This window comes from Equus przewalskii, chromosome 13 (genome assembly GCF_037783145.1).
Source record: "Equus przewalskii isolate Varuska chromosome 13, EquPr2, whole genome shotgun sequence".
Taxonomy (NCBI): domain Eukaryota; kingdom Metazoa; phylum Chordata; class Mammalia; order Perissodactyla; family Equidae; genus Equus; species Equus przewalskii.
Genome location: NC_091843.1, coordinates 45,656,518 through 45,668,985, shown reverse-complemented (window position 1 = coordinate 45,668,985; position 12,468 = coordinate 45,656,518). Strand labels below are relative to the sequence as shown.

The 12,468-nt window shown below is 33.2% G+C and overlaps 1 protein-coding gene across 2 annotated transcripts in view; it reads left to right on the top strand.

Moving 5' to 3' along the window:
- Window positions 1-12,468, top strand: part of SLC12A2 (solute carrier family 12 member 2) — a 103,862-nt gene that overhangs the window by 59,352 nt on the left and 32,042 nt on the right. For both annotated transcript variants that reach the window (XM_008530066.2, XM_070571255.1), the window contains exons 11-15: window positions 4,967-5,074; window positions 6,117-6,240; window positions 7,319-7,420; window positions 8,555-8,710; window positions 9,987-10,086. In XM_008530066.2, coding sequence (XP_008528288.2) covers window positions 4,967-5,074; window positions 6,117-6,240; window positions 7,319-7,420; window positions 8,555-8,710; window positions 9,987-10,086 — 590 coding nt within the window. The remainder of the gene's footprint in view (window positions 1-4,966; window positions 5,075-6,116; window positions 6,241-7,318; window positions 7,421-8,554; window positions 8,711-9,986; window positions 10,087-12,468) is intronic.

The following is a 12,468-nucleotide window of genomic DNA, read 5'->3' as shown; positions in this document are numbered from 1 at the left end:
AGCCGGTCAAGAGCAAAAGGGCCCCCTAGGGTAACACTTTCATGATACAGTATAATATATAGTACATATATGTAGTATACTGTTTCAGAAAGCAGGGAAGCATCAGAAGCATCTCACTGGTCATGTTTGATGGGTCTGTTTCTGGATTCTCTATTCTGTCCCATTGATCTTTGTGTCTATACCTCTACCTCCATCTTGATTACTATTGTTATTTAGTAAGTCTTGATGTCAGGTGGATTGATTCCTCCCACTTAATCTTTTTCAAAATTGTTTTAGCCATTTTAGTTCCTTTACTTTTTCATATGAATTTCAGAATAATCTTATGTTTATCTACAAAAAGTCTTGCTGGGATTTTGATAGGAATTGCATAAACTTATATATCAATTTGGGAAGAATTGACATGTTTAACTATGTTGAATGTTCCAATCCGTGAACACAATACATGTCTCCATTTATTTAGATCTTCTTTGATTTCTTTTATCAGCATTGTGCAGTTTTGAGAATACAAGTCCAGTACATATTTTGTTAGATTTACACCTAAGTATTTCATTTTTATTCTGAACAATTTAAATCCACAACTGAAGTGAATTCAGTTTTCTAATTAGAGGTATCTCCGTAATTGCTTTGTAGAAAAATACCCTTTTTAAAAAGTATTGATCAGGATCAATGGTGTTATTTAATTAGATATGGCCCATATAGTCATGCTCTGCTAAGCCACTAGTTAACAACAGAATTAAATTCTTAATGGATACTTGAAAGTTTGTGAACTTTTAAAACATAAGAACTGTGTAAAGATTAGTATTACTTTTCAAGTATTTGGAGAATATCAGTCCTGCTTTTTATTATAACCTCTATAAGATACTGAAAGAAAAATGAAATATTTAAAAAGTTTATGGGTTTTTAGAAACTGAGAGAAGGTTATATAAGGGGAGAAGGAATTACTAAAATTTGGAAGATAATCTTGAGACTTGCTTGATAACTCCCAGGATGCTAGAAAGAAAAGAACACAAAGGTGTCCGTTCAGGAGATTAAAACTTTCTGTGGGAAATTTGTAGAGTAGATGGTTCTACTAATTCAAAATGAAAAAGAAAACTTTTGCTTCCTAGTATTTTGCCAGTGTTGTGTAAACATAATAAACAGAATATATTGAGGACTTAATTTATTTCAGAGCCATATAAATTTTATGTAGAATATCTAAATTTTACAATAAAATTTTATAACTTAAATTTTTAATGACATTATTTGTATTTTCTGTTGTTTCAAACAATTGACAGCACTTTCAATGGTTATAAATATTGAGCCCAATTATGTAATAGAAGTTTGTTTTTTCTTGTCACAAGACTAGGCAAAATCATAGAAATGAAAGAAAGTATTCATGTCCAGCTAATGATGCAGGCCAATTCTGACACTGATATTGTGTATGAAAGACACAAATGCTTATCTCTGCCCAGTGACTGAAAATGCCAATCAGAGTTCTGTGGTGTTGCCTCAAAATACAAAAGTGTTCATCTTTATCAAATCTAGTATGGACTCAGTTCAAGCAAAGAGGAGTTTGGTATACATAAAGCTGTGTTTCTAATTTAAGTAAATAAATTTCTAAAAATGCTTTGTAAAGTGATACAAAATGGAAAAAAATCCTGCAAAAATGTAAATTGCTTGTCATTTGGAGAATGAAGAATGGTGGATAGAACATAACTGAGAAACATGAAAGTCAGAGTCTCCATCATGAAATCTGTACAATGCCACACTTTGTGATGCTGTTTTGCATTCAATTGGCTTTTCATATTTGAGGAGGAAAAGTGATTTGAATCACCTTATTTGTCTTAAATTTTTAATATTATATATATAGTCTTATGTTTCTTATTATATTTCTACCTTTTAATGTCCTTTGCAACCTTTGACTCACTGTTGCTTAATAAACAAAATGTGAACTACTTTGCTCTGTCGGTCAAAGCCTTTCATACTCAAACTCAGGTCCCGCTGCCTTCCATTCAGACTGAATTCCCATCATTGTGTGTGTTCGTATAAATGCACACATGCTTACCCTACGTGATTCCTTTATTTGGTGCTTCACTCTGCTTGGAATGTACCTGCTTTTTCTTTTTATGTGTCCAAATCTGCCTGCTTTTCCAGGAGACTCAGTTCCATGAAGATCTTTTTGAACCTTAAATCATCAGCATACATACACATCTCCCACACAAAATCTCGCTGTTCATATTACTTGCAACGTTTTTTTTTACCTTTAATTAGACTTTTGTCTTTTTTCTCCCTTAGTAGAGAGAAGACCACCTTTTTTTTTTATCCTTCTTGTTTTCACTCTATATTGTGGACAACACTGATGTTGCAGTTATTTACATTCATTATCATTATCCTTGCTACTCATATTTTACACTAAAATGGTGGGAAATGTATAGATTATTGGATAGATACATAACTAGAAAACAGGAAACTTGGCAGATCCTAGAAGCATAATGTTTACAGATGCTAAGCATGGAGCATTACTTACCTCAATTCAGAGGTGATGGAAGAAGAGAAAATGTAATTTTTTCTTCAAAATATGAAAGGTGAAAGGTTATATGTAATGCTGCTGGTGTCAGTTTTGTCTTAATACAGCAATATATCATATTCTTTGTTATCCATTTTTTTCTTCATTTATCTCCTGTATTTGCTTACTTAACTTTGAGGTCACTACAGACAGGCATGCGATTTTGTATTACCTGATAAGTATATATAGCTGAAATTCAGTCTGCTCATTTTTATCTTGGCCCACCTTATCTGTCCTTTACAATTTCCTTCCCTAAAGACCGAGTTGTCAATGCTAGATAGTCTAGCATTAATAACTGTGAAAAATAGTGATGATGAAAAGCGTATGGCATATATGTAAGTACTGAATTGTTATTAAGAGGCTGAATAAAAAAATCTTTTCAAGTTTTTTTCTCCCCAAGATTCTCAGAGAAGTCAGTGCTCATGTTTGTTAAAACACTTAAATATATTCTTCGTTTTTAACCCTAAGTCTTATGAAAGATACAGGGAGAAACAAGTCAGTCAAACAAGGTGGTTTATGTACACACAAAGCCAGGCTGATGTATGTTAGCCAGACATTGTGCCCACAGCTAACTTTATATCTGGTTTAAAGTATTAAATTACAGTCAAATGTGTAATAGTCATAAACAGCTTAAAACCTGATTTCCTCCTTGGTCTCACTTGGCCTGTTTTTGGTCAATATAAATGAAAGGTAAATCTCCACTAATGAAGCAGTGAATCTAGGTGATGATCATCATTCACTACTGGTGAAATTTATAGGGGATAGATCAAGCTGGAAGTGCCTGAATCCATCAGACAACTCTTCCACTTCAATTTTATATTTTGACAAATTTCAAAGATGCAGAAGGAACACCTGTGTAGCTACCCTTTACTAATATTTATTAGTTGTTTACATTTTGCCCCATTTGCTTTATCTTTGAATATATGTATATTCTTTTTCTCCTTAAACATAAGAGAATAAATTATAGACATCACAAGGTGACAATCAGTTTGAAGCATTTAAAACATTCTGCATAAGCACAGTATAATAATCTCAAACAATTTAATGTTAATGAAATAGTTATCTAAATATATATCCCATGTTCATATTCCCCCACTGCTTCCAGTAGTAATGTCCTCTATAGCTGTTTTTCCCAGATCCAGGATCCAATCTGGAGTCACATGTGGCATTTAGCTATCATGTTATTTGAAAATCCTTTAATCTGGAGGAGTCCCCAGCCTGCCTGTTTTAATCTTTCAGAATGTTGACATTTTGAAGAGGCCAGGCAAATTATTTTGTATTGTGCCCCTCAATTTGGATTTATCTGATTGTCTTCTCCTGCTCTAAGTGATCAATCCATTTTTTTTTTTAAACTTTATCATAGGGGAATGTCCGAACATGTACAGAGATAGACAAAGCAATATAATGTACCTAACGTATGCATTTTGCAGCTTCTTCAGTTATCAGTGCATGGCTAATTTTTTTTTTTTATTTATAACTCCCCACTTCCCAGATTATTTAGAGGCAAATCCTAGACTTAGATTCTTTCAGCTGGAAATATTTCTGCATTTGGCTCTAAAAAATGACTCTTTAAAAAAAAAAACAAAAACACTTAACCACAATACCAGCCTATCTTAAATCAAAAAAAAAGAAACAACCTTCCTGACAGAAGAAGGTGATACCTCCTGGAAATATTCTTGCCAGAAAACTTGTACCTCAGTCTGATTAACTACCAGCTAGATCTAGATCTGCCTAACAGCTGACTAGAAATACAGAGGTGGGAGGAACAGGTTAGACAACACAGTGGAGATGCAGTCAGCAAAGTCCAGAATGTGAAGTTTCTATAGGAGAAATGACATGAAAATAGTAAAACATAAAGGAAAGGATGAACCTTTCCTTGAAAAAGACACATCAACCAAATGTAAAGTGTAACTGTTTTGTGGGTCCTGATTTGAACAAACCAAAGCAAGAAAAGAGGGACAATTTGGGGAATTTGAATGCTGATTGGATATTTGGTGCTGTCAAGGAATTATGCAGTTTTTAAGCTGTGACAGTGTCTGTGTAGTTAAATTTTTTGAAAGTTCTTACCCAGTAGAGGTAACATACTGAAACATTTATGCAAGAAATATATGGAGTTTGATTCATAAAAATGTGGGGATTGGCCCTGAGTTCATCATTGCTGAAACTGGGTGATGGGTACTTGTGCTTCAGTATGCTCTTCTCTCTGCCATTGTGTATCTGAAATTTTACAAAATAAAAAGATTTTTTTAAGATAAGGGTTAGTGGTAAATCTGATTCAGACATTTGTAATGCACATAACCATTATTATTATTATCAAATTTCCCCCAGTGTTAGTCTCCTTTATTAGAATAATAAAGATATATAGTACTGTGTTCTTTTTTGAATTGCATGTAAGACTTATTTTTTCATTTTTTTTTTAAGGTAATGAGCATGGTGTCAGGATTTGCACCATTAATTTCTGCAGGTATTTTTTCAGCCACTCTTTCTTCTGCATTAGCATCCCTTGTGAGTGCTCCCAAAATATTTCAGGTAAGTATTTTCACAGTACAAGCTTTATTAAAGGGGAGGGTAAGGTAATATATTTCAATTTAGTATTATTAATATTTTCAAATTATTTGTTTACTTCTGTCAGCCTAATATGTATATGATATGTACACACATATCAAGACTGTTATATTTAATTTTATGCATATAAATGTGAATGTGTATATTTACATAAACGTTTGTATATTTACTTACTGTCAGGGTATAGTCTTTGAATTTTGTTTCTGGAAGTGGTGATGGATTTTTGCTTCTTTTGCATACTCTGTTAGCATGAATTTTCATAACGTCTTATCAGAGATAAGGAGTACAATCCACGACCATAAATCAGAAGAGTTAAAGTATCTTGTCCCTGTTAGCTTAATGCCAACCTAAATGTTTTATGTTACAAATATTTGAATGCCTAATATGTGCCACACATTGTGTTAGGTACTCAGGGTATAATGATAAGTAGGATAGACATTATGTCCCTTTAATGAGCATTAAACAAATAGCTGATTCTGAGTAGGAAATACTTATTACTAAATCAAACAAATGAAATGTTGATTCTGCAGTTTTGTTCTTAATGTTGTAGTTTTAGCCAGTTAGTACAGTAAAGGTATAGAATATATTTCTCAAAACATTTCTCAGTAATGTTTTAAGAAAAGAGATTAAGTTCTATAATTAGGATTTTTATCTGGTTTAAGTCTAGGATTTGGACTTGGTCACACCTCTGTTATACTGATCAAGCTTCCAAATTTATTTTTATTCCTGCTTCTCTGATTCCTTCTTCATAAAAGAATTTCAGCACGGTGGTGAGGTGAGGTGGATGAAAACTTCAGTGGTATTCTAAACCAAGTACCTTTCTGATGCTTGAAATATTTGAATCTCCTATACAGTCTGTAAGCGAAGCAGTGTGAGACAGGGGAAAAAAAGAGGACCAAGAATTAGACACTTGGGTTCCATTCCTGATTAACCAATTGTAACTGTAAGCAAATCTGTATGTCTAGTTTCAACATCTTTCATTTTCATGTTTACTTTTCTTCTTTAGGCTCTATGTAAAGACAACATCTACCCAGCTTTCCAGATGTTTGCTAAAGGTTATGGGAAAAATAATGAACCTCTTCGTGGCTATATCTTAACATTCTTAATAGCACTTGGATTCATCTTAATTGGTTAGTCATATAAATGGTGTGCTAATGTAGATTTTGGTGCATTTATACTATTAGTGCTAAACATTGAATTATTAAATTATAAACAGAATCTTACTTTGCCTTGTATACTAAGTTAATTTCTTTCTGATTAAATGAAAGAGTGTTTAGAAAATATTGCAAATAATAGCACTCAGTACATATTTGCTAGAATTATTACCATCGTTAAGTCTCCATTCGCGAATATCCTAATAGCATGAGGGAAAGGATTCCAGTATCCCCGTCAAGGTAGAGCCTTTGCTGATCCACATTTTGGCACTTTTGCTTCTGATTACAGGTGAGCTAATGGGTCTTCCACTATGCTGAGGAAGACATTGGACTTTTTTTAAAAGTCTGATTGTACTACCAAATGTGGACCCTAACTCTCATGTAATGGTGCTAGGTATATATTTGGTATTACTACTTTTGGAGAACAAGTTGGCAACATTTAGTCAAGTTTCTCATCCAGCAGTTCTCTTTAGAGCTATATACCCTAGAGAAACGTGCATATATACTCAAAGAGCCGTATACAGGAATGTTTTAGTGGCATTAAATCTAGTAGTGAAAAGTGGAAGCAACCTGAATACCTATCAACAGAAGAATGAAACTGCAGAATAATATTTAGCAGTAAAAAAATGAGTAAACTTGGTTTTCATATGTCAATATGGGTGAATCTCAAATATAGCAAATGGAAAAAATCAAATTGCAGAATGATACATATACAATGTTATTGATGTAATTTTTAAAACTTCCAAAATAGTACTACGTAATGTTTATGGACTATATATATGTGTAGTAAAACTATATAATATTATTGGAAAGAATTGACCAACTTTGAAAGAGTGAGATATAAAGGGAGTTTCAACTGTGTCCATAAGGGTTGATTTCTGAAAATTAAAGTATATGAAGTATATATGGCAAAATGTAAGTATTCATTAAATCTGGATGGTGGATATAGGGGTATTCATTATACTATTATCGAAAGGTTTGAAATAATTCATAATTTTGTGAAGCTAAGAAATGTCTAGTATGTCACTCAATATGCCTCATGTTTCTTTTGCAGCTGAACTGAATGTTATTGCTCCAATTATCTCTAACTTCTTCCTTGCATCATATGCATTGATCAACTTTTCAGTATTCCATGCATCACTTGCAAAATCTCCAGGTGATTTCACATTTTTTAATAGTTTCGTAAATGTGGTAATGTCTTTGATTTTAGAGAAAATAAAACTTTAACGTATTTTAAAAGATAGTATATGTGGGATTAGCTCATTAATGCTCAATCTGTCTGTATGGTTGAGTGAAATTAAGTGAATTTTCAAAGGGCTCTTTATCATGAAATTTACTGGTAATAACTCCATTTCTTCAAAGCGTTTAAAATAGCATTAATCTTAGTTTCAATTTTTATTTTAAGAATATAAATTATAGAGGTGGATGTGAATATGGCTATAGAAGGGCAACACCAGGGATCCTTATGTTAGACTCCTTTTTATCTTGACTGTATTAATATCAACTTAGTTGTGATGTTGTAGTATTGTTTTGCAAGATATTATTGGGGGAAACTAGCTAAAGTGGACTTGGACTCTCTATATTATTTCTTACAACTTTGTGTAAATCTCAGTTGTCTCAAAATTAAAAGTTTAATTTTTAAAAAAGAATATAAATTTTATTGAAATAATTTAAAAATAATATTTTCGTCTATAGAACTACCTATGAATGATAATTTTAAAACATGGTCTTCAACATTTTTTAAAGTGAGCTTAGTTCATAACTACTTCCCCAAATGGGAAAATATGTTTCTATAGTCAATTTTTAGTTTTGCTAGCAAGTACATGAATTTTTAATGATTCTCAAGAACATTTTGTTTGAAGTGTTTTGTATGTTCATTAGACTATGGATATGTCTCATGGTAAAAACAAGAAAGTAAAGCCACACTGTTGAGGACTCAATTTGAAAGTTCCCTTTTTAAATCTTGTCTGGTTTTCAGCGTTCACTAAGGTTGGTTGATTTACACTTATACATTAAAGAGAGTTTATTGAATATAGAACTAAAGATAAAATAATGTGGAAGTAAATATATGTACCCTCCCTCTTCACTATCATCAAGAATCGTGAAATTAAATTGTGATCAATAATGGTCTGTGACTTTACTGTTATATATTAGCCTTATATTTAATGTTTAAAGCCCTCTCAGTGTAGCAGCCACAAAGAAAGATATTTTGTGCATACATATGTACCGTTGTCTAAAGCAGATGAGGTTTCTGAGTGACTGATTTATGTATTTTACTTGTTATTGTTAGGATGGCGTCCTGCATTCAAGTACTACAACATGTGGATATCACTTATTGGAGCAATTCTTTGTTGCATAGTGATGTTTGTCATTAACTGGTGGGCTGCACTGCTAACATATGTGATAGTCCTTGGGCTGTATATTTATGTTACCTACAAAAAACCAGGTCAGTGGCCTTTTCTATTTAGTATTTCAAGCTAGAAAACTTGTAGAAGTTCTTTGTTACTTTTCATATCTAAGCATCATATTTTGTATATTTGAAAGGAACTTTGTGTAAAACCTAAAATAGTTTATTTCCAAATACATGTAGTTTTAATGAAGCAGTTACTTTAAGACTTTTTATTCTATGGAATTCCATTCTTACCCATAAATTTAACTAATCCTGTGTGTAGAAACGTAACAGATTTATTTAATTAACATCCTGTTGCACTCAATATATTTTAAAATTATTCTTTGATTGTACTTGCCGTACAGTAGTTGCCAGCCTAATAAGCATATGTAATACCTACTGTGGTCTTAGTACCTACTGTAGTAAGTACTGAGCAATTCACAAAATACTAGACAGCATAGTATCTTCCTGATAGCTTACTGTGTAACAGGAAAAATTGGACAAACAGGTGTTAACTGGGAAATTGTTAAAGATTACCTAGGATGTGTTGTATTGATAACTGTTGGGTAGAGTATATGATGATTGATCCAGTATTCAGTATGGTGACCTATAACACAGAAGAAAGATTCAGTGAGAAAGGTTTGAAAAATTTTGGCCCAATAGAATAGATTAGGAAGAGATTACAAGAGTAGTTTGCAGTGTAGTCATTTTACACAATGAGGAAAGATTTTGTAATGCAGATATAAAACAATGAGGTTGTTTTGGGTTAGAGTGGTAGCTTTAGAAGTGAAATTGACAAAGAAGGTATTGTTTTAACCATCTTAGAAGTAATTATTTCTCTAATATGCCTGTTAAGTCTCCAAATTAACAAATGTCTAAAACCATCATTTATTGTCCAGGCTGTTTATTCAATAAGGAATAAATTTGCCTGTTCAAATAGCTTAAACTGTTAAATACTATAAATAGTACTTCTTAACAATCAGAGATCTCTCTCTTTCCCTTTAGACCTTTGGCTATATAAACAATAATTTTAAAATGTTTTCTTTGTGAAAGACTCTGGAGTTGCATGTACAGCATGGGTGCAGCCCTGTCATCTCAGTCTTTTCTAAATCATACTTTCTGCTTTAAATGTAATTACTGTAGTGCAGATTAGCATTGTCTTAATGTCATGCTATGGACTTGAAGTATTGTAAGTTCGGAGTAGAATAGTTTGTTTTAGCAATTGGCTTTTTTAAATATGAAAGCCCTTTTTACTTCTCTATGTGTCTCAAAATTGGTTAATGATTGTTTATTAATATTGATGTTCTGCTTCGTGAACGCTATCTTCCTGCAGATGTGAACTGGGGATCCTCTACACAAGCCCTGACTTACTTGAATGCCCTGCAGCATTCGATTCGTCTTTCTGGAGTGGAAGACCATGTGAAAAACTTCAGGTGAGCTATTAGGTAACATAGAAACATTTTGTCCTAGGTGACAATTCTTCACTTACTGTTCTGTAAAATTTTCATATGCTAATATTTCATGAAAGGTTCTCTAAAAGCATAAAACACTGTTTTGTGTTTTGTTTGGACTTGGCAGTTTATTCAAAAGCAAAGTTGAGGTTTATTAGTTATCAAAATTTTGCAAAGATAAATTATCATCTACCTTACAAAAATGTTGTGAAAGTTTTAGAGGTCTCTAATTTGAAGACTTTAAATGGTAAGTATCCTAAAGGGAACAGTTCTTTCTCTGTGTTGCCATTGAAGTTATATAACTACTGTATAACCACAAAGTATGAAATTCATAAAGATTTTTGACATACCTTATTTTGTAGTTTTACTAAGGCACTGAATATTTTCACGTTAGTTGCTTCTTTTCTCATCATTGACTAACTGGAAACCAGTTTTAGCGATAAAGTGTCAATGCTTTATTCATTTATGTGTTTTTTAAAAGATTGGCACCTGAGCTAACATCTGTTGCCACTCTCTTTTTTTTTCTTCTCCCCAAAGTCCCCCAGTATATAGTTGTATGTTCTCGTGAGTGCCTCTGGTTTTGCTATGTGGGATGCTGCCTCAGCATGGCCTGATGAGTGATGCCAGGTCCACGTCTGGAATCCAAACAAGGGAAAGTGGAGTGCTCAAACTCCACTCCGCCACAGGGCTGGCCCCAGAATCAATACTTTAGAGTAAAGAGCATTTATTACTATTTTCCTCAATAAATGACTTAATATCTTTTCTTATAATAATCAGTCATCAATTTAAACTATTCCTTAATTTAATATGCTAATAATTGAGATTCAGTTATTAAAGCTCTACTGATATATATTTGTCTAAATCCAGAAATATTACTTACTTATATAGAGTCTTAGAAATTATAAATTATTATTTATACGTGGTTGAAAGTAAGCTGCTCATTTTTTAAAACTAGGTCATTAAATAGTCGTTCTCATGTTGTTCACTTAATCCTGGCTGTGAGCAGGTGATTTTTCTGTAGTCATAAATAATCATCTCTCATTGGCTTCTGCACAATAAACATGGAAATATTTTCCATATTTGTCAGTAAACCAAAAGGGAAAATGTTTTTTAAAGAATTCCTAAAGAGTGAGTAAGCACCAGAAAAGAATTGATCTACCAAATTTCTCCTAGGAAGAAAAGTCTCTGTGTATTCTTTTTGTTAGTCTTTTGGATCCTCCTCCCCCTGCTTTCTTTTTCTAGAATGAAAGGTTCCCAGAGCCCACAGATCTTCAGCTTTGGAATAGAGAGAAATTGAGAAAAGAAAAAGGAATAAGGGGCCGGCCCCGTGGCTGAGTGGTTAAGTTTGTGTGCTCGGCTTCAGGGGCCCAGGGTTTCCCTGGTTTGGACCCTGGGCGTGGACATGGCACCGCTCATCAGGCCATGCTCAGGTGGTGTCCCACATAGCACAACCAGAGGCAGTCACAGCTAGAATATCCAACTGTGTACTGCAGGGCTTTGGGAAGATGAAGAAGAAGAAAAAAAGAAGATTGGCGATAGATGCTCAGGTGCCAATCTTTAAAAAGGAGAAAGGAATGAGAGCTGGGGAGGAAACCTTTAATTTCAGCACATTTTGGATAGTTGATGCCAAGTATGGCAGAAAATAGAAATCACTCCTTAATGTGAAAAGTTGTATCCCAGAACTGAGAGTATGACCCTGAGTCAAAGTTAATTGGCCATCAATAAAAACGTGTTGCTTTGGCTTATTGTAATGATGGGAACATTTAAAAAAGTATTCCAATGTGGTTTTTTAAATTTTTATCAGAATTATACATGAACATAGTTTAAAAAGGGAAAACTTAGGTTTATCATGAAAATCAGTAGTTGCTCCACTCCTCATGTCCCTATTTCTCTCACACCACAGGCAACCACTTTCAACTCTTACCTGATTCGTTTAGTAGTTCATATTCCCAAACAACATGCTTGCCTTGCTGTACTTTTTGATTTTTAATTTTAGGCGTTATCCATTGGAGTCTTTCATTTACATGCACCCACAACACACATGCACCTTTCCCTTCACCCCATCCTCCAAGTATAGCTTTATGTCGTCATTTTGATTAAATCTGTTTTGGTATTTATGTTTTTAGGACTTTTTAAACATGATTCAGACCTGAGCCATGTAATAAATTATGATTGCTTTTTCTTTCCTGTACAGCTTTTTTGTTATCTCTGGAGCCAATAATTTTCTTTCTTTCTTTTTTTTTTAATGTTTAACTTTCTATTTATCACTATCTTGGCCTTCACCAAGCTTGCTGAAAGACTTCACTTTGTAATTTCTATTTCCTTGAAGTGTCTTTTTCATCATTTCCTGTTTCTTTAGTTTGG